The sequence below is a fragment of the Mastacembelus armatus genome, chromosome 9 (genome assembly GCF_900324485.2).
Source record: "Mastacembelus armatus chromosome 9, fMasArm1.2, whole genome shotgun sequence".
Lineage (NCBI taxonomy): Eukaryota > Metazoa > Chordata > Actinopteri > Synbranchiformes > Mastacembelidae > Mastacembelus > Mastacembelus armatus.
In genome coordinates this window covers 21,498,975-21,526,316 of record NC_046641.1, presented here as the reverse complement: position 1 = coordinate 21,526,316, position 27,342 = coordinate 21,498,975, and the positions used below count along the sequence as shown (strand labels likewise).

The window sequence follows — 27,342 nt, the reverse complement described above, 5'->3', positions numbered from 1 at the left end:
GGTGACATTGCCAGTTTTCCAGCTGATAATTAAAACTGGTTACACATAAGTGATGAAACCAATATGACTAAGCTAGTCTAAATTTAAAATAGCCGAACAAACACAAACAAAAGACACATGGTATAGGCAGAAAATGCCAAAACCTTTGCCCACATGAAGGCAACACCACAGCTGTTAGTGAGCACCTTTATTGGCTTTTATTGCTGAGAGAGTTAAACAGTGCCTGATTAAATCAACAGTAACTCGTTTGTCATCTGAGCTGTGCAGAAGTGTGTCACTAAACTAACTGACTCATAAATATTTCATCACACCACTTGTTTTTCCTGGTCCTGTAGTGACACGTCGTCACATTTTAAAGAAAGATGAGAAGCACAAGCTTGGGGTGTGATTGGAAATAAACGAGCTCCAATTAAGTTTCATGACGATCATATGTAAACTTATTTCATTGTTGATATTTGCAGATATCAGGAATACAGAAAAAGACAGAAAAACAAAACTGACTTTGTGCAGGTAAGTACATAATCAAAAAGAGGCTCCAAACCGATTGATTTAAAGACTTAGAGGCTGCTGTGACTCTTTTCATGAGATTAAATAAAACTTGTTTCTTACACAGAACAGGCAGGACAATAAAGTTCCAGGTAACAATGAGAATAAAGGTAAGCACACTGATAATATGAAACAGTTATGTAAGTGTGTCAACATTCACATAATTATAGTGAGTGAGCTAAAATTGCTGTTCTAATTTTAGAGTTCAAAGAGGCGGGTCCACAACAAAACATCAGAGAAGAGAATCACACCATACAAAAACCCAGTGGAGAGCCATCCAAAAAGTCTCAGCTGTGCCTTCTCCTTTAAGGTTGTCACGTCTCACATGGACGTTTACTGAACGGGCCCTTCACATAAAGTGTTTAAGTGCCAAAACCTTGTGCCCTTTGTGTCCAAGCTTTACCTCTGCAGTTCTGGGCAAAGGGAATATATGCTCAAACATTTCCAGAAACCCTGTGTATGAAGTTTCCTTTCTGAATAACAAAACAAGCTATATGTCTGTCAGTGATAGATTCAGTGGGAACACTGTTAGAACAGGTGGGCTTTTTAATGGAGAACTATGTTACACAGGCACATATCAGTATTAATTATTGTGCAGTATAAAACTGCCAGATCTAAACCACAATTACCATAGTTTGTTAATCCATTCTACATACTAAATAATGTCATGTTATGTTATAAAACAGTATAACTACGAAGTTTTTTTTGTCTCATATACTCACAGTGACCATATTCAAATCTATAAACTAAAACATATTAAAAAAAAAAAACAAACCCAAAGCCCATGAATGAGTCAGCTGACTCTGACAGTAGGTACATCTATGAATCTAGTTTGTTTAACTAGTGTGTCTCTCCAGTATTTTCTCAGCATTAATATCAATCACACTTTATATCTTAAGCAGCAAAACAAACAAAACATTTTCCCTTTCACAGTCTCTTTTTTTTTTATTAAAGTTCAATATTGCACTTTTTTGTCAATTACGTTAGCTGTACCAAAGATATCACAGCCTTTGTGTAAGTCTGCTTGTCAGTATTCCATGTTGGATCCAGTGAAGGAGAACATACTACAAGAGAGAGGCCTTTTTCCAGTGTATATTCTCCGAAAAACGTGAGGATTTGTCCATCGTCCATGCTGAGGGTGTCAATCACTGTTGCTGCCGCTGTCATCTCTCACCACCAGGGTGCTGTACTTCTTCTGCTGCTGCTCTTTAAATGTTGCCTTGACCTTTGCTCGCTTCAGGCCTCCATCCCTGCAGAGGCAGTCAGGTGGAGACAAGAGAAGACAGAGAGTGGTCATTCCACCACATGTGCTCCACTGTTTGATCAATGTCAGTTTATCTTTCATGACAAAGTGGGAAACTTGAAATTTAAAGCTGTGATGTAACACAATTACTTATTTGTTAAAAGATGGTCCAGTTTCTCAGCCACATATTAAAACTGACTGAATTTTGAGTGGAAATTCTTTATTTAAAAGTTTAAGACAAGTGAAGACTCTGGGTCTTACCACTGTAGATCCACCAGCCCTCCCTGGTGAGCGATGGCTGACTTCACTCTGTTGGCAAACTGGACAGCATCTTCTCCCTCCTGCCATGTTTGAATAAAGAAAAACCTCAGTTTACGATGATGTGCGTTTCTGTGTGTACATATGAAGAGGGTGTGGGTGGCCTCTATACGTGATTTTAAGCATGCGTGTGCTCATGAGCTTCAGCTTCACCTGTTGGTGCATAGCTGGCAGGTACCAGACGTTACAGACGAGAGCCCAGCTGGTCATCATCCTCAGCAGGTAACTGACCATGCTATATTTGGAACTGTTCCAGAAAGCATCTCCAAACTTTAGATCATACTAATCAAAGTGAGAAATAAAAAGAAATACAATGAGTAGTAGTATCGTAAAAGTATGAAATCCACAAAAAAATGACTGGGATACAGGATGTGACAAGAGACAGGGCTGAAGTACCTTAATGGCTACTGGATATATTGTACCTCCAATTTCAAAACTTCCCTTCTTAAACATCATGACAGATGTGTTGTTGACACAGGTTCCTGTAGAAACCAGACATCAAGAGATTTAAGGAGACTTAGCTGTGCAAGCCAAACCCACATTAAACAGCATGTTTGTCATGTTGGGCCTGAGTGCCATCAGGCACTGAGCTAAAATAACAAGCAGCACTGAGGCTTACCTTGGCAGACACAAAGACAAACATACAACTGGCATGGATTAAGTAACGCTATCGTTCTACATGACTTTGCTTACCCTCTGGAAATATCAATATAGGAAGCTTTGTCTTGTCATTCACATGATCCTTCAGCCTGGAAGCAGCACAGAGAGGTAATGGAAACCTTTTCTACATATTACACCTTTGAAGAGTTTTTTTTACATCTGGGACAATGCATCAAACATCTGGAATGAATCTGAATCTGTGTCTTATGAGACAATGGAATCCAAACTATATGAGTCACTGTTCAGTAGCAACTTTCCAAAACATATCTGTTCTTGTTTGGATACAGAAACACTAGAAGACTTTACTGCCAGGAAAGTGCCAACCTCTCTCAGCACCAGAGCTGACACCGAGAGAAAACACGGGCAAACAAAACATGCAAAGACAAGACTGAAAGCATGTTGGGTTAAGCTGTAGAAAACTGACCTTTTAGTCACTAGGTGGCGATCTTTCATCTCTGCTCTCTCAAACCAGACATGAGGACAGCACCTCACCATGGCTCTCTGAACAACTCCCATCAAGCCTCCATGGACCTGACCCACCTGCAAAATATATTTTGTCAATGACATGACCATGTAATTGTAGAATTACAAAAATTAGCTTTATAGAAACGTTACACACCATAGCGTAACAGCCATCGTTGCAAAGAATCACTATGTCAATAGGAGAAGTGTGATTGGCAACACAGATCCCTCCTTTTTTGGGTTTGTTCTCCCTGTGGTAGTAAAGATATGAAGTTAAGTTCAGGAGATAAAACTAATCTTGATTTTTATTAGAAATTTACTGAGTGAAAAGGTTTCAGTACCTGTTATGATACTGGATTGCAGCAGAGAGTCCTCGAGCACAGATTCTGTAGCACATGATATGGACCCATTCACTAAGCCAGGACTTAACCCTTAAAGATAGACATTAACACAGATGAGAAGGGAGACGTTTATTTTAGAATAAAACTGTTTAAAAATGTGTTTTTCACAGTTTTTGGATTGTTATACTTTGCGTTCACCTCCAATTTGGGAGTAATCCAACTGCAGAGGTTCCTATTACCAACCAGCTCAGGCCGATGAAGGCCAGTGTTATCCTAGAAACAAAGTCAATAAAAACTGATACACAATAAATTAATGAACAGTCAGATCAAAATGAAAAAGATAAGAGGCCCGTGGAGGCAGCAATTTTATTTGCAAGCCAAACAGCTGAAATTTACACTGACTAAAACTCAGGAAATACTAAAGCCATGATCAGATGGCATATTATTGGAGGCATACTTTTAGTGTAGCACCAATAATTTCTGGTCAATCCATTGCTGCCAAACATTAGTGAAAAGAAACAAGTTAAGAGGTATATTAAAAAAACAAATTTTACAGATTTAATGATCTCCATTTTTATATTTTAACGACACAAACGTCTATCTGTCTAACACCTTGTACACCTTGACTTTATCTCAGACAGTCTCTGTGTAACTCAAAGTGAAGGACAGACTCATTTTGCAGTCAGCTCAATTCAGTATTTGTGTACCTGAGTGGGGCAAGAATGCAGTATCTCACAAATATGCCAAGGCCATAAACCAGTGTCAGCTTCAGACTGATGTAATGGAAATCATTGCTGGTGCGAGTCAGTAGGTTCCAGGACACCAGCTCCTCTGAAGTGAACCGCTGGGTCACCTAGATTTTGATATTGAATCAGTTATATCAGACTAGCGTGACAGGAACACAAACTCTGCAAAGCCAAATTGGCCATCTGCCTAACAAACCGTGTTCTTGCTAGTAAAGTAAAAATGTACCTCATCCTCTATGATGCTTTCAATTCCTCTCCGAGTGAAATAGAAGCAGTCGCTGAACGTAAAATCTCCTCCCACGGGGGGTTTGGGCCGACTCCGTCTCAGTTCCTCTAACTCCTTCTCCATAGAACCATCCTCCCTCTGGATGAGACCTTATACACACATGCACGCAAACACACACACACACACACACACACACACGCACGCACGCACGCACGCACGCACGCACGCACGCACGCACACAGTCAAACTCGGTCATCTGATATCCAGTTATCTTAGCAGAAATCTAGAAAATCTTGTCATGTCTGTTAAGGCTGTGTTGATGGTATTGAATAAAAAAATAAATCAAAGCTTATTCAGGAAAGTATTTAATGGAAGGACACTGTAAGAAGTAGCTTATCTGGAAATGTCTACACCACTGAGCTGTTCAGACAGCAGTTTTAAGTAATGAGGGCTGCACTGCATGTGATGATGGTGAACACCATCCACCTAACAGCTCTCAGGAGTTTGCCACAGATTAGGATCTACATTACCTGATAACTCAGTGAGCAAAGTCCAAAACCCAGAGCAACAGATGCTGTAATCAATATTCAATCAAAATACCTTATCACTCCTATCAAGCACCTCCAGCTCTTAGTATTTAAAGCAGACAGTAATATACAGTGACACACTGTGGACTTTGCAGAGGACAGATTGCTAACATTAACTAACAGGAAGGGATACCACCCTGACTGATAAAGACTTGAGTAACTGCAGCTTGCTGCCTATCATAAAAGTTCCTAAGGTAAGCAATGCTACTAACAGCAAACTAAAACCAAGGTCAGAGGATTTACATCCTGTAAGCATTTTTTTTATCTGCAGGGGAAACACTTTCTCCACTATACAGGTTAATCAATGCCTCTTTTAAAACTGTCATTGCAACATGCATGCCCAGACTTGTAATAATAAAATGACTTGTAATAAAGTATGTTATGAAATCCAGTATTGCAGCATACATACAGGCCAATCTGTCACTAAACCCTCTTTCACAATAAAGGATATGGCAACTGGATTTCATTATTAGAGTGCCATTACTACAAGTACCGAGTTTGTCTGGAACACAACCTAAATCTGTCTATCTATCTATCTATCCATCCATCCATCCATCCATCCATCCATACCACCCCTTGAAGGTTTCTACTTACCGTTAGATGAAGAGGCTTTCAGCGTACTTTCAACTTCATTTGCCTTCTGTATCTTCAGAGTGGCCCACTGCAGAGGAGGACAGACAGGAGACACTCATGACCTTCTCTTATAGGAACCAGTGGAGGTGAACAACAGTATACCTCAGTAACAACGGTACCTCTAAGGTTTTGACCAGGATGGTCATGTAGGTCTCAGAGATGCCCAGTGAGAAGCCAAACATGGCTGGGATCATGATGAGGCTGATGATGAGGTAAAGCCAGATCCTCAGTGCCCATAGGGCTCCTGCCCAGAAATCCTCCATCTCCTTGCTCCCTGAGGTGCTCGAGTGCAGCCCTGAGGCTCAGATGTGGGCCTAGTCCTTTATGGGCAGATGGGGGGAGGGTCGACAACAACAACAACGACCAGAAACACAACACAAACACAATAAAACGCCCCGCTTAATGTAATCAGCAGCAGAAGCCTCAACAGGTCACAGCTGACACACACTCCGCACTGAAACACGGACTAGTACCAAGTTACCACGTGTGTTCCTGCCAATATCTCCGTGAATAACTAAACTGTAACAGGACTCTTCTATACTTAGACCACCACACTGTATAAAACACCAAATGATTCCTGCTTTCTGCTGTTTCCAGTTGCAATCTGTTCAAGTTACAACAGCTCACCTTACCGTCAAACTTCAGTCCATGTCCTGCGCTCCTGAGGAACACCTCTCAGGGTTGAGGGCAGACAAACACGCCTACTTTTCACTGGCGCAAAGTTCACAGAACAGCGCCCCCTTGTGCACAAAACGCAGAGCGCAGACACGTGGAACTGGGTGATTTTCTTTTTAATGGGTGAAACAATGGGTGTATCTATGTAGCACCTTATACGGGAGAGCTAAACACTGAACCTTCCAGTATTTTCCACTATATACAGAATATAACAGAATATAAATTATTGTTGACTGCTCACTTTTTTTTTTTTTAACTTTTCCATGAAAGCAATTTGAGTCAACTCTACCCACTGATGAAGACCATGGGGTTTGGCTGAAAGCTCCATGCGTTTTTTTGTTTTAAGATGCAACAGCTTCATGATGAATGTTACTCTGTGCATTAACTTTGTTAAATAATCTTTCTCTAAATGATCGTTCTCAGTTTTCCTTGTCATTTAAGAACATCAGTGGCTAAAACAGTGACACCACTGTAACACAACACAGAGGAGCCTTTATGAGAAACGTGGCCACAGACTCTCTGTGTTAAAGCCTCTCTCTCCAAACTAGGACCAACAAAAGGACCTGATTCTTTTCCAGGTTCAGACATTTCACAGTCTGTTGCACATTACGGGAGTGGTAATGCATTTTAATAACATGCAGGAAAATATGCCCTATGATAGTGAAGCTCCCGTCTATAATCCCTCAACAAACATTATGTGACCACTTTGATTTAGTGAGTTTTATCTTTATATATTGTTAGGAAATCAGACCCATAGCCCGAACCTGCGTTTTTTACGCCAGGAAGACATTCATTCTGTGTAGCCAACACACTCTTGTCTTTGAATGTTAGGGAGTGTAACTTCCAGTCAGGCAGTGTTTCTTAGGTCTAAATGAACAGTTTTTAAGCTTCCACACAAAGAGCTTACTGCTGTTGCATGTAAGTTTTTACTAGGTCACACAAGGGGAACACCCCAGTATGGCCCTTTAATGTTATTGCTGCTTTCTTGCAGGGAGGGAGAGGTTAGTGAGGACTGAGAGTCATCCAAAGCTCAGCTGCCAGAATCTGTGTGTTCTGTGTTTGTTCAGGTATTTTTAGCAGGGCCTTATTTTACAAAACACACTTCTGAGAGATTGAAAAAAAAAAAATCAGAAACTTTGACTGTTTAAAAAGCCGCAGCTCCATTATGCGGCAGCATTACATGCAGCCAAGGCTGCAGCACTTCAAAATGTTTTGATTCAAAAATAACTAATTCAAATCCTCACTGACTCATAAATGGGTCTTTGGAAAACACTGAGGGCACTCCAGTACTCTAAAGAAACTCAAAAATAATCAGGCCTAAAACTATTGGGTTTTATCATATGAGGGTCACGTTTAATGCAGCATAATCAAATAAAGTGTTTGTGATTTGTTTACACCTGTTGATTTAAACGGAAGAATAAACATTTGATGTTGAATATTTCAGTTAGATTTTACTTAAATATATTGTTCACGTGTCAAAGTATTAGATGATCAGTCAATAAACGCCAAGTTTGGCTGTTGCAGATATAAAGCTCAGTATTTACATATCTGAATAATTTCATCCCTCCATTCATAAAGGTTCAGCCTGGAGCGTTATGCTGGACAGGCAGCAAACTGTCTTGCATTAACGATTTGATGACGAGCACTGCCCCTCGTTCCTGCAAACGAAGTAGACACTGGCCCAAGGATCACTCCTCCCCTCCTTCCCCCGCAGAGCCGGAGCTTTCTCCCTCTTTAAACCCTGATCTGGCTCAGTCTTCCTCCGTGCACATTTCCCTTCGTGAGGGGAGATTTCTGAGCGTGTTCATGTCATGACACAGTGTAGTGCAGACTCGACGTGGTCGCACCTAACGCCACAGGAACTGCGGTGCCCAAGACTCTTTCCCGGTGCTTTGAGTTTAGTTACATGAAATATGCGATGTTCGCAGGAATGGCCGTTTTTCTCTCTGCTACACTTTGTTTTCATTTTGGCAGCCGTCCACGGAGAGTCCTCCCAAGAGTCTGCTAGACTCCTCTCCCTCTCTGCAGAACAAGGTCAGTGTGGTGCAGTGGTTGACTAGTAGACGCTGCATTTCTATGCAAGTTTGAATGCATGACTGTGAAAGTTAGTGCGGCTAAGGCAATAATCAATATGCAGACTTTGAAGTAAAAGGAAAAAAAATTTCAGCTGTATGGACTTTATTGTATTCACCTCCACTCTGTAGGTCCCTTGTCCCAGTCAGAGTCAGATCTGTCCATTGTCCACCCAGTGAAAATCAACGCTGATGGAGGCTTCATCTCCCATTCTCTGTCTCACCACTTCAAGGGTGAAAGAGTCAGGCGTGACCTGCGACCCCTCGCTTTGGACGGACAGGTTTACTACAAGGTCCCCTACAAGGGTCGAGCTTTAGTGTTCAGTTTGACTGCAAACAATCACCTGGTTTCAGATCACTACATCCTGGAGAGGAGGCACGGCAGTGCCAACAGGACAGAGCATCGTCTCTCTGAGAGGAGCTCCTGCCACCTCCTAGGCACCGTGGAAGCCCCTGATGTACAAGGAACTGCTGCCATCAGCACCTGCAAAGGACTGGTAAGGAATCACACTGTCTTACAGCACACACACGAGGGCGAAAAGGTGAATTTTAACCTCAGCGTCATACAATTGATTGAGGCTTAGCAGTCCCCCCCATTATGCCTTTATGCATAGAAGGTCATAGCTAGTTGCTTGTGGCAGAAAGGATTTTTGAAGACACAGGAGGAAGGGGGCACCGTCTGATGAAGCTGGTATGTGGGTTCTGTCAGCCATAGGTTGCTAAACAAACCCTCACATCTGACGGGCCCTGTGTTAGCGTGCCCTTCAAAGACTTCCCGACACTATTTGCAGAACGACTGTGCTGCAGACCTGCTGCTGCTTTTTCAGCCAAACATGAGCCCCCTTCTGTCTTCTTTGTCTTTCAGAAGGTTTTCTTCTTTACTTTCACACACTCTCCTTCGTTTATTCACATCATTGCCTGTTCCCACAGAAACTCTTTGCAATTCTCCCTCCACATGTTGGCTGTGTAGTGTCACTGTGTTCTACGCTGAGATAAAGCTTCAGTAACAGATTCTGGCACATTTTTATAGACTGAAACAATAAGGTCCGACAGATGGAAGGACAGGAAACAGGGCCATATTTTTTCTTCAGAGAATTTGTGTTGTTCTAAACATGCAGTGTTTCCAATCAATTCTATAGCTCAGCTACAAAAGAAAAGAAAGACAGCTGCACAGCAGAAAGAGGCCAGAGCAGCTCAGCATTTAAAGAATTTTAATTATTAAAAGAGATTTATACCACATAACATATTTCTGGCGAATACCTGGCGCACTCATAGCTCACTGAGTATTTATATTGAATTTTTAAGACCTTTATTTGCAAAACAGTTTCACTCTTATTTGATTTGCACCAGTGTTTTGCCACAACAAAATAGGGAAGGAGAGTGAGGAAAAAGAGGAAGTCCCTGCCTCTGAAATAATAATATGTGTCAGTTTTAGTCATGAAGAATGTGTTAGTGTTTGATTGAGTCACAGCAGGAATGCCTCTCCTGCAGAGTCTTGCCCCCTGCCCCTGTTATGTTTGTGAGGGTTGCACTGCCTCTTCCTGCCAAATTTTGTAAATGCATTTCATTTGTTACAGCTGACTCAGAACAGTCAGCCAGGTGTGCCATAATTTATACCTGACCTACTTTGCATGCTGTCACCACAATGAAAAAACTTATGTCACTTTAAATTCCTCTTATCGACAACCTTCTGCAATCCTGAACATCCCAGTCTGTCCCTTCTCTCCAACCTACCAATGAAACCACTATCTATTATCTATTATACAGCTTTTCTTTTCTAAAACCATAGAGAGGCCACTAAACAGTAAGACTCAGCCAGATAGATGTGGGACTGGAAACCCTGCCAGAGGCTGTGGAGGTCATTCACACTCAGGAGACAGATGGACTGCTTCAAAATATGAAGACACGATTATAATTTGTATATGTAGCACAAAACAGAAGCTATTAATGGCTAAACAGGAATACAGCCAAAAATAATAACGAACTTCCAAATATGCATTCTTGCCCGGAGCTATAGTTACATTTATAGGCGACTGAGATGCTTTTCTGTCGATAACCTGAACTGTCATCTTTTACAAAATAATTCAGGTATGGCTGATTTACTATAACCTACATTCATGGCTTTGTGAGGACCAGAGTAGCTGGGTGGAAGTTGTTGTTGCTGACCTTTTCTGTTGCCAAGAAAAACCTTTAATTCAAGCAAAGCCAAAGCTTTTTCAGTGGAGTCTGTGATAAACCCTGAGGCACAACAAAAAGCAAGAACATGCAGGTTTGGAGTCATTATAATGGTATTTTCAACACTTAAATGCATGTTTCTTTGCAGCTGAAACATTAAAATGTCTTTATGGGCTGAAGAATAAATGAACTCACAGGTAGAATTATCCTGTGGGGAGGGAAAAAAAGTGAAGCAACTGTAGTAAAACCTGTAATTGTCAAGAAATAGTTGAGAATAACTGCAAGTTTGTTTGATAGAAAATTGTTGTGATTAATCATATTGCAGCAATAAGCACCATCTGCCCCTTACCTCTCCTCATGCCCCACTAATCACTGCTGAGGCCAAGGGTCATGCAACAGCAGAGACTTTATTTCAGACCTAGTTGGCCAGCACTACAAACCCACAGAAGCAGGAAGCATAAGTAAAGCACTTCCACATGGTCGATGTATTTAGAACACAGACCTGTGTTATGGTAACCTCCCCTGGCTCTGGCACCTCAAGCCCAAACATGCTTCCTCTAGGTCAGAGGAAGGGGATTAATGGAGAGGAGGAGCAAAAGGCCAGAAGGCTGCAGGAAGTGGCGAAAGTGAAAAAGTAAACTGCCACATAAGTGTGTTTCACCTGGCAGAGAGTTCAGGATTTAGAGCAAAAACTGTGCCATGAACTAATCCCATTTTCATTCATTCAAAGTCCTAGTTGGCCAAGTTTGTTGTTTGTTGAGCACAGACATCACACAAGATCTGTACATGGTAATTTAGGGATCACAAGTAACACCATAACCACACTGTACAAGCAAAGTCGCAGGCCGTGTTATACAGTAGGACTGTATTTGGTATGCAGATCATACAGATCATGTAGAGCAAGAGTCTGAGGGTTTGGATGGGCCTCTCTGAAGCATTCCTTCTTGGTTGATTTGCACTCCACCACCTGCTTTTCTCTGTTGGGACTCACTTAGATAGTTAACACTGAGGAAATCATAAAGGAGATGACATCGATGTTTGATAACAGAATACTAAAGAACTTGTTCAAAAGATTACCCTTACATGTTTCATACATCTTTACACAGTTAGTGTGTTGTCTTGGAGTGAGATGATAAAAATGCCAAACAAACCTCAATCTGATATCATATTAATCCAGTTAAACAGAGTATGTGGACGAGGTACAGAGCATAGGGCCTATGGGGAGCTTTCCCAGCTGACTGTAGACATATCAGCCTGCATGCTTTGTTGATGAGTCTATCACTGCTCTGGGACCTCTGGCTGAAAGCCACAGTCTGAGTCAGTACTAGAGAACCCTGTTTCAATATTTGATTTAATCCGAGACTGAACAAAAATAATCAAACCTGACACAGAAGACTTTTGTTTAACATTTGAAATCTTATGTATATACAACAGGCCTGAACAGCATAGCTGTATCATTTGAAGCTTCTGTCCCAGCTTGTGGACATTCAACTTTATGTTGCAAGATTTCTTGTAACGGGTGGAGTAATACAGACTTTCCAAAGGGACTGCTGCTCCAGATGTGTACTTTCTGAACTCCCTGAATGCTTAAATGGGGTATCCATTCTGCTGAATAAATATAAGTGAACCCCATGTCCCAATAAACACATGTAAAGCTATATCCATCTGTTTGGCTTTTGAAAAATGATGTATCCCTTTTTCTTTGTCTTTTGCAAGTTGGTTTAGTAGGAGAGACAGAACAGTCTGGGCTTGTTTGGACTCAGCTTGACACAGAACTCACTCTCACACACACACACACACACACACACACACACACACACACACACACACACACACACACACACACACACACACACACACACACACACACCAAACAGTGACCTGGAGATGTAACATTCATAATGTGTACATTTACAATAAAGTCTATTTTAACATTACCTCCTTTTGTTTGTCTGCATGTAAGTTTTTATGTGATGCACTTGTCTGTGTGTCACCAATCAGCAAGTGAATAGTCTGTACCAGCAAGAACATGCATGGCATACTTAGGAAAAGTTGTTGCACTGCTGCTGCAGCAGACAGAGAATGTGCCTCAGGGAAGGAGAAAGGCTCATATTCAGGTCTGACGACTAAAGATGGATTCCACCCTAATGGAAATTACTGAGGAATGGTCTCTTTGGCTGAGTTTACAAGGAAATAACCACCCTCTCACCTTTTAAGTGTGGGAATTGTTTAAACTCTGCAATTTTTGGTGATTTGTTTGTTGCACTCATAAATCTTATAACAAAAAAGCATGGTCATTAAAAGGCTGTAACTTTCCTGCTTCAGTCAGTCTGAGAATGCATATTACCAAGAGACTTAAAGCTGCATTAGGTAAGATTTGGGGATAAAATAAATAATCTTTTAATCTCAATTACAATTTGGGCCTGGGGTTAAGTAGAACACCATTCATCATATTTGGATTTTTATGTCTTTTCAGTGCACATGAAGCATTTGATTAAAATCTCAACTTGGTCTGTCCAGTAATTTCTGCTCCATGCATGTTCCTTTTTATTTTTTATTTTATCCACAGAAAGGCTTCTTCTCCCTGCCAGAGGGACACTATTTTATCGAACCTGTCCAAAAATCTCCAGATAGTCCTGCAGGGACTCCAGAGCCCCACATCATCTATCCAAGAGTTACTACAGAAAGTCACAGAAAAAAACGTAGTCTTGAGTCCAAAGAGACACCCAGCCCCTGTGGAGTTCAAGGTGTGTATTTGTACATGTGTATATTTGTAGGATGCTGCAGGTGTTTGTGTAATTGCACATAAGTGTGCATTTTTTTCTGTCTGCACCTGTGTAGGGTTAGCCACAAGTGTACTGCAAGTAATATCCCTAATCTATGCTTTAGATGCTCCAAGTAACTCCCTTCAGGTGGAGAGGGAGAGGGAAGAATGGGAGCGGGAGCAGCTGAGGGGGGAGGGTCAGGCTCAATTCCGTTCAAAGCGCTCAGTCAGCAGAGAGCGGTGGGTGGAGACCATGGTGGTGGCTGACTCCAAACTCATCGAATACCATGGCAGTGATAATGTGGAGTCCTATATCTTCACTATCATGAACATGGTGAGGGCTTAGAATTAACTTCTGACTTTAGATTTTCTCCTATCCATGCTCACCTGTAAATATCTAGTAATGATGTAACTGTTTACAGGTGGCAGGGATCTTTCATGACGCCAGTATTGGGAATGCCATCCATGTCGTCTTGGTGCGCCTAATTTTGCTACAGGGAGAAGAGGTAAGCTTGCCTCGAAGAAGCCTTTTAAGAAAATTTCATAGTTTTATCAATTTTGTTTTGGCAGTGCAAACATTACATGTGGAACAAAAGAAGCAGATGCACATATATGAAACATTCCTCATAACGGAGTAGTGAAGAAATAAAGAAAATCTGATAATCTCATTTCTTTGACCCTGCGTCAGTGTCCAGCTAAAGGTTCAAGAACAGGGATTTAAGTCCGCTGCTCAAAGGTTTGTAGGCTGTAATTGTGACAAGCTAGAAAGGAAATTCAAGGACCTATCAGAATGACCTCAAGAACAATCCAAGTCTTGTTTGCACCATAAATATGTGAGATGATATTGCAAACTGGTAAGGCCCAAAGATGATCAAAAGGCCGAATGTATGTATGTATGAAATGTGCAGAATGTTATTTGTAATTCTGCTGCCTGTTGCAGAAAGGATTGAAGATTGTTCATCATGCAGACACCACTTTGGCCAGTTTCTGTGCTTGGCAGAAAAACCTCAATCCCCAGAGTGATACACACCCAGCTCATCATGACCTGGCAGTGTTGGTCACCAGGCAAGTAATGCACACATATATATGTGTAAATCATCAGTTTTGATATACATAACTTTAATGGAATGAATGAACTTTATTCTTGGATGCTATCCCGTCTTACAGTGAAAATATTTCCCTGTGTTTCCCCCCAGAAAAGACATCTGTGCTGGAATGAACCAGCCCTGTGAGACTCTGGGTCTGTCTCATCTGTCTGGGCTGTGTCAGCCACACCGCAGCTGCAACATTAACGAAGACTCAGGACTACCTGTTGCCTTCACCATCGCTCATGAAATGGGCCACAGGTCTGTGTGTGTGTGTGTGTGTGCATCTGTAATGTACATGCCTTCTCATAGTCTCATAGTTGCATGAAGAAATTGTGAAGACATTTTGTCTGGTGTGGGTGTAGATCATCTGATAACGACAGGAGAGTTAGATTTATTTGCGGTTATGGGTTACTGACACAGAAAACCTTTTTTTTAAATCACATTTTTCTACTCTGGTACATTTTCGAGTTGTAGCGTCAATGCCAGTGCAAACAGAAGACAAGAGTTTACAGATATTATGTCCTGCTGAAAGTTTGTGCGCACAGTGTACATAGTTAACAACTGATTATGACGACTGTGTGACTGTACTGGATGTATGGAAGAGCGGCCCTTCATAATTTAAACAGAGCAGAAAAAATGTAAAGGAACCAGTGATTTGGCTTAGATAGAATACTACTTAGAATACTCACTAATGTAAACATGTACAAACTACCTTAGTACATATCCTGTTTTGGCAAGAAATGAATGTTTCTGCTTTGCAAGAGGAAATGATGTAAGTCTTGTGCAAACAAAAGTGATCAAATAAGTTTGGACATTAGATGTATTACTTCAACATGAGACACGTGCTGATGAATGCATCAAGCTCTTTGCTCAGAGTCACAGTCAGCTTTTTGCAAATCCAAGAGTCTAAGGCCTCCACCCTGGCAGCCAGAGCATGAAGACCATCTATTTTTGTGAGACATTTCTTTGTCTAACTGGTCTTGTCTGTTGTGTTTGAATGCAGTTTTGGAATTCATCATGATGGCCAAGGGAATGACTGTGAGCTGGAAGGGAGGCAACCGTTCATTATGTCCAGACAGCTGATTTATGACCGCTCGCCTCTTACCTGGTCATCCTGCTCCAAAGAATACATTACACGCTTCCTCGAGTAAGGCTAAGTCATTTGTTTTCTCTGACACCATTAATAAGTTCATTCACCTGGTGTTTTTCATACTGTTTTCTTTATGGGACAAAGTATTGTGAAAAGTAATTCTGCAGCAACTCTTTCTGGATGCAGATTTGAATTAACAGCAGGTTTGCTGTGTGAAAATCACTGAGCAGCGGAGAGGATAAATACAAGATATGCTCTAAAAGTGAATTTAGCTGAAATTAGAAAATCTACCCCTGTGACAGAGCAGTGATCTGTTCGGATTGGCTAAACCCCTCCCCTCCCAGAGGTCAGAGGTCATGTTTGTTGAGCGCTGGCCTGTGAAACAGCTTTGCTAGTTGTCTGCGTAATAGCTGCCCTTAGGCAAGTCATTTTCTTGGATTCTTGTGTTTGGTGTCATTGTTGTGTTTAATGCAAAACCAGGAGTTTAAAATGTGTAGTTTTTTTTTAACCATTTTTTAAAAATTTGTAGCCATAAGCATGAATTTATCTCAACCAAACTCCTCCCTGAGATCTTATTCTGTTGACCTTTCAGATTCTCTCTTTTTGTTTCACTTCAAGGTGTTTTGCACAACTACTACCCCTTCTTGTCCCGCCTTTCTTTTTCTGTCTTTTTCAAAAGTTGCACGTTCAGTATCACATCTGTGTTTTTCTGTCTTAGTCGGGGCTGGGGTTTCTGTCTGGATGACCGTCCTTCTAAGAGGGACCTAATCACACCACTGGCTCGCCTCGGCATCCGCTACACCACACACCACCAGTGTCAGCTCCAGTATGGTCCAAATGCTACCTTCTGCCCAGAGGTTGATGTGAGTATTGTACACTCTTGAATCTAAAAAAAAAAAAGTAGCCTGTTTCTCAGCCTTGTTGTATGGTCTTTCTTTCAGAACGTTTGCCAGATTCTTTGGTGCTCAGTGAACGGCTCCTGTCGCTCCAAACTGGACTCACCTATAGATGGCACTCGCTGTGGACCAGAGAAGGTGGATGGGGCCAGTTGCTTTGTCTTGTTGGGGTTTGGTTTTCATTTGCCTGGGGAAGAATATGGTTAGCACAACACATGTGAGACTGGTGGTGTAGAGCCTTATGTTTTAAATGTGTCTTATTACTAGTGTTATTTCAGTGATCTTACCAGCATTTTCTCTGTCAGTGGTGCATCTCAGGAGAGTGTGTGATTGTGGGTAAACTCCCAGAGACGGTGAATGGAGGCTGGGGACAGTGGAGCACCTGGTCTCACTGCTCCAGGACCTGTGGAGTGGGTGTTCAGTCAGCAGAGAGGGAATGTAACAACCCTAAGTAAGAGTTGACTCTAGAGCTGCCTCATCATTTCCTTTCCTGCAGGATATTGGTCTTCACCAACCTGCTAGTGATCACCTGCTTGTTTCAACATGTCCCACTGTTTTCCACAGACCACAGTTCGGGGGCAAGTACTGCACTGGAGAAAGGAGGCGTTATCGGACTTGCAACACAAAACCCTGCCCGCAGAATAAACCAACCTTTCGAGAGATGCTGTGCAGTGAGTTTGACTCCGTGACCTACCACAATGAGCTCTACAAGTGGATTCCTGTGGCTAACCCATGTAAGTGCTCAAAGACTCAAATATACAATTAGATACTAGATGCTAGTAGCCCTTGTTTGTGCTGTCCTTTCCTTAAAATCAGAAGATGCAATTGTAAGTATCATCCAACAGGGGGCAGCATTAGCACTGAAAAACTCTATGGGGCAACTTCCTTATCTACTTTGATGGAGCATATAGCATTTGTGCTGGTTTAATGTCCTTTGCTATATTCATATCTCTGTTATTATATTCAGTCACTATTTATATACAATAAATTATATTTTATTAAATTTGACAGCATGTCAGCACTTCATTTGAATTAAACTGCAACCTTTCTTTTCCTCTGTCTGTAGTAAATCCCTGCGAACTGCATTGTCGACCTGTCGGTGAGCATTTCTTAGAGAAGATGTTAGACGCTGTGACAGATGGAACACCCTGTTTTATGAACAACAACTCCAGAAACATCTGCATCAATGGAGTGTGCAAGGTAGTGTGGCTGGGTAAGAGACTAAAAGAGACTTGGGGGTTAGTGTGGAGGAGGGTATGCTGCAGTGTAGCTACAGTTTAATAGAGGGAGGGGATTTTGTGTGCAAACTTCCATCTCATGTTAATCTGATAGTTGTGTTTTGTCTGTAGGAGGTAGGCTGTGACTATGGCATTGACTCAAACGCAATGGAAGATCGTTGTGGAGTGTGTTTGGGTGACGGCACAAGTTGTGAGACCGTCTATAAGTCATTCGATGAAGAGGAAGGCTTTGGTGAGTTCGACACAAAGGATATTTGAAGCAAATTAAATTATCTAGACATAAGAAATAATGCAGTTTAAACATTATACTAACACAAAACAGACATTATTCTGTTTATGAGGGAAAGCTTTGATGTACCTACCAGAAGAGAGTGAAAAAGCACAGAATTTAAATTTCAAAGTTCATTAGCATTACACCACTGTGTTGTTTTTTTTGTTGTCATGGCAGCCTTGTTGTCCACACTTCACTGTGCAGCTGTTTGTCCAGCTATACTTGGCTAGTGTAATGTGTGTGTGTGTGTGTGTGTGTGTGTGTGTGTGTGTGTGTGTGTGTGTGTGTGTGTGTGTGTGTGTGTGTGTGTTGCTCAGCATTAAAATACCATGAAGACAGAAAACTCTCCTTTCTCTCCTCACTCTTTTTCTGTGTGTGTTTGCCCCACACAGCAGCTTTTCCAGAAAACCAGCCCAGATGTGTAAGACTTCAAAAGGCTTAGGCCAAGGGCAAAGCTCCCCCTCCTTTGCACAAACAGAAACACACACCTTCTCACAAACATCATTAAACTCCAGACACCCACTCATAGCAGCTCTCGAACCCCCCCCATCTGCACACAATAAAAAAACAGACAGGCGTGCCCCCCACGCTGAATATGCACACGTAAACGCATACATACACACATGCCAACTAACCCCCCAGACTGAGCCCACTCTCTATTAAAGATCAGAGAGAAACTGTCTGGTAGTCTGGATGTGAGTGTGGCAGCACCCATGGTGGGCCATCCATTACTTGCTGTGACTCTGACTCCCCTCCCGACTCTCCCAGGGTACGTCAATGTGGGTGTGATACCTGCGGGGGCACGGGACATCCTGGTGAAGGAAGTGAAGGAGGCAGGTAACTTCCTGGCTCTGAAAAGTGAGGCAACAGAGGAGTACTTCCTCAACGGCAACTACATCATCCAGTGGAACGGGGAGTACAAGGCTGGTGGAACAACGTTCTACTATGAGCGCAGTGGGAATATGGAGAACCTCACTGCTCCTGGACCCACTCAGCACCCAGTCATGCTCCAGGTAGGCCATTATACTACAAAGGTTCTGTGTGTTTTGAAGGGAGTGCAGGGTATTTATTTTGAGTGTTTAAATGTAATGTTTAATCACTGTATATGGAACAGAGAAGGGGGACAGACTTCAAGGATAGCCAACCAATCAGAGTATATATGTTTTTCACATATGACCTATATATATATTTACTGTATGTTTCTGGGTGAAGGATAAGATAGTAATTAAAGATCTCTTTTTCAAAGAAATTTGTAGAAATACGTCAAAGACACCAGATACTGTAAAAACACTGATAATGTTTTTATTTCTTATAAATTTGTAATTCTGACTGACTGAGCCTTGAAAGGGTACCATGCATAATATTTCATCTGGATGTCTAGTTGCTGTTCCAGGAAAAAAATCTGGGTCTAAAGTACGAGTACACAATTAAGAAAAGCAAAGACACAGAAAATGACATCATCAAACCTCTTTACACTTGGAAGCATGGGGCGTGGACAGACTGCAGCACCACGTGCGGCTTAGGTTGGTGTTGCATTTGACAAGAAAATTCTCCTTCTGTTAGTTTGTGGTAATTCGAAGGTTTCAGTGTTCAGTGTTTTTGGCCGTCTGCTTTCTGACTTCCCATGTGTTTAAGGTGAGCAGCACCAGCCTGTGCGCTGCATTGAGGTGGACGTGGGTGTAGTGGATGAGTCTTTGTGTGACCCAGACAGCCGTCCAGAAGAAAGACACAGAAAATGCAAGAATATGGATTGTCCTGCAAGGTCCTTACTTTCAAATGGCCTTTAATTATTTTCTGTCACTATTCGGCAGCACTATTACAACCTCAAAACATATTGAACAATGATTTTTAAATATGCAGACATTGCACTGCTGTGATAATATTTAAGAGCTGTCATGTTGTCTACCATGTGGCTACCATGGATACTCATAAAATAAAAGTAAAAATCACTGGTTTATCTACATTTTCAGAGGTTTTTGATATTGTATTTCCTGAGTTGAATCAACATTTTGTTATTGGGTGTGTATAATATCATTTATAGAAAAACAGTTTTCCTCATAGCAAGGTGTTATAAAATGTATTTTTTGACTGTAACAATTTGGCAACTCAGTTAATATATTGTCAGTTTAATTTTTAAATTATACCCCATTCACTGTTAGAAAAAAGATGACAATGATGTCCTGCTCACCAGGTGTTCACATTTTATTCATGAATTCCACCAAATCGCTCCTATCGGTCTCTTTGCCCTCTTTTGATCTCCACTCCCTGTCCCTCAGGTGGTGGGTTGGGGGTTGGCAGCAGTGTACAACTACTTGTGGATCAGATGGAGTGAAGAAGCGAACTGTGCTCTGTGTCCGCACAGTTTCGGGGGAAGAAAGGGTTCTGCACCCTGTGGAGTGTAGGCATCTCCTTAAACCCAAGCCTGTGGTGCCGTGCAACAGAGATGTACCCTGTGGACAAGACTGGGCTGTCGGCAACTGGGAAGAGGTAAGCCATTTTCAGTGATTTTTATTCTTCTCTTTATTTTTCTTCTCCTACAGTGTTACAGATCACAGACCTTCCTTATATCCCCCTTATGCTAATACCTTCTTTTATTTCTGAATTATTTCATGTGTTTTTTTTTTTTCCTTGCAGTGCCCAGTCACATGCGGAGGAGGGGTTCGCTCACGCACAGTCACATGTGCACTAGCACCCAAAAAGCCCTGCAACCTCTCAACCAAACCTCGGTCCAGATCTCTGTGTGCCCTGCAGAGCTGCCCTAACTCAAACCTACGTAGACGACCTGGGCCTGCCCCTAAATATCGCCGTACCTACCCTCCTAACAGCCACCCCAAGAGGCATCATGGGTCACCTACCTGGGCTCCCATAGGCACCACAGCCACAGTTGCACCCACAGCTGCTATCATAGTGAAAAAGAAACCAACCACCACGTTCATTCCTATCACCACATCCCTTTCGATGGAACCCACAATCCCTGAAATCAGTGACACAGATGAAGATGAGTCCAGTGTTATAGTGTGGAAAAATGGGGAGGAGAATGTAATAATTCCCCGTACCAATCATACTAAAAATGGTAAGAAAGCAACTGATGTGGAAAAAGAAATAGGAAAAGAGAGTGAGGATGGAGAGGAGGGAAGTACACCAAATGTGGTGATGTACACTCCAGGATATGATTATGTTGTTGAGGACAGGACTACAGAGGAGGAGGAAGGGATTATCGACCTGGATGCATTTACCACAGCTACATCATTCAAAAATCCTCTTAAATCAGCCACACCGACACCACATATCACACCCACTTTACAAACAGGTCCACCTACCATGCATACAACCAGAGCCCCCACCACAACTATTTACTCCACCCCACACACCAGCACTGAAACATGGACAAAGACCACCCAGCACTTATCCAACACCCAGACCACCTCACATTTGAATCCATACAGCCCCTGGACACACAGGGTTCCCCTCACCACCCACCTTTACAAGAGCCACTCAGTCCCATCAAAAACGGACTTACCAACAACACAAGCTTCTTCCACAACTGCAAGAAAACTATTCACCACTGCAGCATCGCCCAAAGTTAAGATTATTAAACTGAAAAAGCCTGCTGTGACACCCAAGAAAAACAATTCTGCCCCTCGTGCAAAAAAGCCATCATTCCGGTCCAAAGGCAGTCGCCCCAAGACCCAAAACCAACAACCAGAAAGTCCCAAGAGCAGCTCTGCCAGTGACCAAAGCAACCTGATGGCCAGAGAGCCAGTCAGCAAGGATATATTCTGGGTAGTAGGAAACTGGAGTGAGGTGGGTGCAGACATTTTATGAGCATTGCAAACAACAGTTTCTTGCCTAATTCTTCTTGCATGAAAATGTTTTTGCTAGTGAGAACTGAAAATCCTCCTCAGATGTTTGAATGAAGCTTCAAGTTCGTGAGCTTTTTGGAGTTGTCCAAACCATTATCCTATCAAAAAACACAAAAGTGTAATTCACATGAAAGGATAGCTTTCAAAACTGGCTGCTTTGCAAGTGGTTTAAAAGTAGCAGAAAATCGGATGTTGTGGCTATGGTTTCATTTTCATGGTGTAGTTTGCACACATGTAGACCTGCAAGAATTTGTGGTTGTTCTTTTTGAGATTCCTAAAACATCACGATGTCACAAATGTGTCTTTAAACACTTTGTCACCGAAGTATATCCTTAAACCCGAGCTCAAGTTTTAATCAGAAAATACCCTATCTGTCTTCAGTGCTCAACAACATGTGGGATTGGTGCAATATGGCGAACGGTCACGTGTAGCTCTGGAAATGATGAAGACTGTGCCAAGATGAAGAAGCCCGAGCCGGCACGCACATGTCACCTGCAGCCCTGTGCCACCTGGCAAAGTGGCAGCTGGAGCAAGGTGAGTAACATTAGATTTCCTCCAGTCAGTTAGTCCAGTATTTACACTAATTACTTGTATATTACACTTAATTCTTAATTTTAATTCCATTGGTTTGTCTGTTAGTTTTCCAGATCATGAAATGAATTTGTTTCTCTTGCAGCTCTTACTTGTCATGTATTGCTGAATCATTCATTGCACAGTGATATGATCCACAGTGTCCGGGCACCTGTGCAGTGGCAGGAAGGAGGTACCGTGATGTCCAGTGTGTTGATTCTCAGAGTAAACGTGCCCTCAGACCTTTTCACTGTCAGGCTGTGTCCAGCAGACCCCTCAGCACCTTGACATGTCCCCCCAAACCCTGTATGACCTGGAGCACATCACCCTGGGGACCTGTAAGAAAATTATACACACAAAAAAAGCTTGTCATACATTTTTATAGTTTAAAAAGAGTGATTTATATTTTTATGAATATATGTGAATATATGAGTTTCTATCTTACACAAAGCAATTTTAAGCCATGCATAATTTTTCTTTTATTTGCATAGATTTTGACATATCCATCCTTAAAATTTTTGCTACCAATATTGTTACATATTTTAAAAACTGATCTGCACAGATGGAAATGTACAGATATTGGCTTTTGTTCTGATTTCAGCAAAAAAGCAGATACTTCCCTTAAATCCTTGTGTTTACCTCAGTGCTCTGGCAGTTGTGGCAGTGGCATCCGAGAGCGTCTGGTGTACTGCCCAGAGCCTCATCGCTGCAGCACCACGCTGAAGCCAAACAGCACAGAGCCGTGCAGTCTGAAGCCATGCACTCGATGGAAAACTGAGCACTGGAAGGAGGTCAGTCACACTTGATTGAGACTGATTTTAAGGCATTAAAGACATTTCTAAATGTTGTTTGCAATAAATGAATAGGCCTATAATAGTCGTGGGAGAGGACTAAATCATTGTGTATGTTTGTGTGCAACTTTGCAGTGCTCTGCGAGTTGTGGTGGAGGTACACAGCAGCGTGAAGTCGATTGTGTGAGTGAGCAGGATTCAGCTGTAGTGCCAAACAGCCTTTGTGAGAAGACTTCCAAACCAGAAACACTCAGGAAGTGCAATATGCAGGAATGCAATACCAACACAGGTCTGTATGCAACCCTCTCTGTATGTATGTTTGTCTGGATGAAAGGAAGGTTTGAAAGCAAATGCACTATCAGCACACACACCAAATTTCTATGACATTATAGTTTGTCTTTTTTGTGCTCAATCTCTTCATTAAAGTCATTCTGAATAAACGTGACCTTTCCTATTGCCTGTGTTGCAGTGTTGACGTATCACATCTAAATCGTGTTCTCATGCAGGTCCAGTTTGCAAAAGGAACACTATGTCCTCTCGCTTCTGTGACAAACTGAAGCTTTTGGGTCGCTGCTCCCTCAGGTCAGTCCAAAGACAGTGCTGCATCACCTGTGGGCCATAGCCAGGATTACACGTATAGACACATCCCAGCTGTAGTAATACTTACTATAACCTCATGCAATATTGGGATAAAGCCATGCTATCCAAAGGCTGACATGTCCAAACCAAAGTGCTAATGTTGTTGGGTTTTTGTTTTTTTGGAAAGTGCCTTGAGATGAATGTATTGATTTGGCGCTATACAAATAAATTGAATTGAATTATTGACCACAACACTAGAACAGGCACAATAACAAATATCAAATATGGGTCAACTAAGATCCTTTCTTTTTCTTTTTCTTTTTTTTCGTACCTTTTCCCAATGAAAAACCTTTGATAAGAACCATGAATAATAATGTTACTATATGTTTAGCCTAATGGTCAAAAATCCACATTGACGAGAACCAAAATTGTTTTTATTATTAAACAAAAAAATAAGTACATTTATTAATATGTAAAATTCTGGTGCTTAGGGAGAACATGCAAAATCTCCCATAAAATGAATGTAATGTGAATTTATTTGGTGCAAAGTGAAATAATAAAATAATCCAGAAGCACGATTAAGAACTTCCAAAAACCTTAAGTAAAAGCTACTTAGTAAAAGAAATAAGTGCTTATTTTCTTGAGCCAAAGGTGCTTTCATAATATAAGTGCTAGTGATTCACAATTTAACAGTTAAATTACCAACTATTTTTTATTTTAAAGTGAACTGGTAATACAGATTGTAAATCACATTTTTGTGACCTCTATTAAATTAATAGCAATGTGTTTGTTTTTTTTTTTGTTTTTTTTACTCAAATATTTTAATTTTTTCTGCTTGAATTGTGGTTTTGTTCTCAGAGCTGGCACTGTGTGTTTACATTATTCTGGGTACAAGTTTCTGCTTTAGTCATTTACTGATTATCAATGTTAAAATCAAATCAGCTGCAGAACCTGCACGGGTCTGCAGTCTAACCTGTGGTGCTCCTCCTCTGGTGCAAGATGAGAAAGAGGTGTTGCAGGTCATCCCCTCTCAGGTCCCTCTAAAGTTGGCTGCTGTGTTTATTTGATGTACAGGTATTAGCGTTGTCACTTATGGTACATCATCTTGACTGATCTGTCCTTCACAGTTCTCCATCAAACAATGTGATGACAAAAGATGTTTGTGACAAAACTGTTCTGTAACTAAGATATTAAATAGAATTTGCTCTAATGATGCATGTAGTGTGATTTCTAATATTCCATTTGTTCCAACATTATTAAAATCCATTATTCAGTATCGTGTTCAGGTTTGAAGCCTGGGACCTCCTGGCATAAAATGAAGCTCATAGTGTAATATTCACAGCCAGAGCATTGCTCACATGCCACAGTAATAGTGTAAATAAAAGTTATATGGCACAGCATACCCTGCTTTGTATCATGGTCTCATGTATTATGACCTTTTACATCAACAAGGTCATTCTTGCCTAAGAGTCCCTGAGTCAGCTGGCTGTGTAACACCGGAATCAACAGCACCAGGCTCTGTTTCAGGGATCGGGTTCAGCTGGCCCAGTTTTCCCAGGCTCCTCTGTACCAGATAACTTGACACAGATGGACGTTGCCCTGCTCCACACAGCTGCTGCTGTCATTCAAGCCAGAGACCAAGAGTTAGTCAGCAGTAATGGAAGGCGTAACACAATACTCTAGAGTATCATGTCCTAAAAACCAGCAGTATGTCCGTACGAACGTTTGGAAGTTATCATGACGGAGCAAACACGATCCAGTTGTATTACCTAACTGCATCTCATCTTGTTTTGTCATCGTGTGTTGCTTAATTTGTGTAGTTGCAACACAGAAAGAAGTGATTGAACTCAAAATCAGGAAATATCAGAGAACATCTGACTGTGGTGGCTTTAGCCTTCATAGCAGTGAGGTGATATAAACAAACTTCTTTTTTAGCTCATTTATTATTTAATTAAAATTTCCACACTAGTATTTTAGACAATTTCCAAAATGTATCCTTGATTACCTGACACAGCAGAACAGGGTTAAAAAAGGAATCTGGATGAAAAATGTTCAAGTTCATTCAGATGTAAAACACATGATCTTTTACAAACAACAAATATGGGCGTCATACGAACGTTGACCTACCTCATGGCACAGCTCATTTTCAGTTGTTCTCAAAAAACTCTAAGTAACTGATGACTAGTTGTTCTCTTAAAAGGCCAAAAATGCCCATAAAATTACTCTTAACAACCTGCACAACACAATTCACATGTTCTAAAGCCAAACAGTTGTGGTTTGGTTTCAAGAGTCAAATGTTTACTCCATTATCTATATATTTTCCAGACTTCCTCTGCACAGTGCCAACAGTAGCAAATGTATTTTGATTCCAGAGCTTTATGACATATAGTAATAATGGACAGAAGGTGCTCGATTGGCTTAATATTATGGATGCAGACTATATGATATTTTACAAAACCAATGTTCAGATCATGAAATAATTATTAATAGATAAAATAACCAGATGGCTGCTTTTGGCTCTCCGGCAAATTAAATAACTCGCACATACAATATACTTAATTACACTGATGTGAAAATATTAAAATTGTCTGCAACTTTGCCTGCGACCCCTAATAGATCCAGACATATTAATGGGAATGACAAAACGGCTGACAGATATTTTCACTTTATGCTCAGTATTACTACACTAAAAAGTCTGGTTGTAAACCAAGTGTGGTTGTTACCTCATATTTCCCTGTGAAAAGCAGATGAGGGTTCAGTGAAGACCGGTTGATCCAGTGTCTGATCTGTAAGTAAATTCCTCTGCCCTGCTGAAACTGACACTCAGCAATGGAGGTTGATGTAAGTGCCTGTTCAAGACGGCAAAGATAACATGACAAACAGCTATTGATCACTGTAAAGCAGGAAACAGCAACCTCATCTTGTAGGTTACCAGACACCTCTCAGCACAAGAACCAGGAACACATTAAATATTTATTTTTGATGAGCAACAGAAAAAAGAGGCCTCCAGTATGAGCCAAGCATATCTTTGCAAGTTATCACATTTTCCTGCACTCTGTGAATAACTTTAATTTACCATTAAAGGGGAATGTTCTTTAATCTGGCTGCTTATCCCTCACATCCCTGCATAAACTCGCAGAGAAGCTGGTGGAGGAATTCACGCACCAACTGGCTGTTGGTTTTGGAGGGAGAAGTCCAGTCTGGTGGCTCTCATCTGGACCCCATCAAGTTGCAAGTCCCCAGGCAGGCAGACTGGCATCCCTATACCAGACCTGTTCCTTTATTAAAGCCCCAGCCTCCTCTGACCCAGTACACACAGATTGGGCCCCAGGGAAAGCAGACAGAGATACACACATGGTTTCCATAGGTCAGTTTGGTTGTTTGTGAGTTGTGTGTTTGATTTCCTCATAGACCACATATGGATTTGAGCTTAAGTAACTAAAAGTGAGGACCTTTTCTTCATAAAACATCTGCTTAATGATAGTGTACTAGAAGGGAGAGGCCAATA

The 27,342-nt window shown here is 41.4% G+C and overlaps 2 protein-coding genes across 5 annotated transcripts; one reads left to right on the top strand and one right to left on the bottom strand.

Annotated features, from left to right (window-relative positions):
- Positions 1 to 1,471: 1,471 nt before the first annotated feature.
- agpat9l (1-acylglycerol-3-phosphate O-acyltransferase 9, like) lies at positions 1,472 to 6,469 on the bottom strand. 4 transcript variants are annotated; one of them, XM_026322086.1, is made up of 14 exons: positions 6,395 to 6,469; positions 5,882 to 6,082; positions 5,724 to 5,790; positions 4,543 to 4,691; positions 4,278 to 4,423; positions 3,769 to 3,843; positions 3,571 to 3,660; positions 3,387 to 3,480; positions 3,192 to 3,307; positions 2,801 to 2,856; positions 2,504 to 2,589; positions 2,261 to 2,389; positions 2,051 to 2,130; positions 1,472 to 1,796 (listed from the first exon to the last, which is right to left on the bottom strand). In XM_026322086.1, the coding sequence occupies exons 2-14, from the start codon at positions 6,023 to 6,025 to the stop codon at positions 1,688 to 1,690; spliced, it is 1,341 nt and encodes a 446-aa protein (XP_026177871.1). In that variant the 5' UTR covers positions 6,026 to 6,082; positions 6,395 to 6,469; the 3' UTR covers positions 1,472 to 1,687. The 4 variants fall into 4 exon arrangements, with proteins under 4 accessions (XP_026177871.1, XP_026177872.1, XP_026177873.1 ...); XM_026322087.1 differs by having other exon boundaries at positions 6,390 to 6,449; XM_026322088.1 differs by having other exon boundaries at positions 5,882 to 6,076; positions 6,395 to 6,443.
- Positions 6,470 to 8,199: 1,730 nt separating this feature from the next.
- Positions 8,200 to 25,019, top strand: LOC113139108 (A disintegrin and metalloproteinase with thrombospondin motifs 12-like). Its single transcript, XM_026322089.1, has 24 exons — positions 8,200 to 8,471; positions 8,642 to 9,006; positions 13,254 to 13,431; positions 13,574 to 13,782; positions 13,871 to 13,954; positions 14,389 to 14,513; positions 14,645 to 14,794; positions 15,540 to 15,683; positions 16,345 to 16,489; positions 16,568 to 16,660; positions 16,828 to 16,973; positions 17,087 to 17,256; positions 17,589 to 17,722; positions 17,872 to 17,992; positions 18,800 to 19,044; positions 19,413 to 19,554; positions 19,667 to 19,793; positions 20,308 to 20,518; positions 20,666 to 21,835; positions 22,276 to 22,428; positions 22,626 to 22,802; positions 23,109 to 23,255; positions 23,391 to 23,544; positions 23,762 to 25,019. The coding sequence occupies exons 1-24, from the start codon at positions 8,351 to 8,353 to the stop codon at positions 23,875 to 23,877; spliced, it is 4,827 nt and encodes a 1,608-aa protein (XP_026177874.1). The 5' UTR covers positions 8,200 to 8,350; the 3' UTR covers positions 23,878 to 25,019.
- Positions 25,020 to 27,342: the final 2,323 nt, after the last annotated feature.

Bases quoted from the DNA above. Each gene is read 5' to 3' on its own strand.
- agpat9l (XM_026322086.1), bottom strand. From the start codon at position 6,025: ATGGAGGATTTCTGGGCAGGAGCCCTATGGGCACTGAGGATCTGGCTT. The intron at 4,424-4,542 runs GTACATTTTTAC...ATCAAAATCTAG, and splicing joins AAAGCATCATAGAGGATGAG to GTGACCCAGCGGTTCACTTC. The intron at 2,131-2,260 runs GTGAAGCTGAAG...CAAACATGGCAG, and splicing joins TGCCAGCTATGCACCAACAG to GAGGGAGAAGATGCTGTCCA.
- LOC113139108 (XM_026322089.1), top strand. From the start codon at position 8,351: ATGCGATGTTCGCAGGAATGGCCGTTTTTCTCTCTGCTACACTTTGTT. The intron at 17,723-17,871 runs GTAGTGTGGCTG...TTTTGTCTGTAG, and splicing joins GCATCAATGGAGTGTGCAAG to GAGGTAGGCTGTGACTATGG. The intron at 19,794-20,307 runs GTCCTTACTTTC...CCTGTCCCTCAG, and splicing joins AATATGGATTGTCCTGCAAG to GTGGTGGGTTGGGGGTTGGC.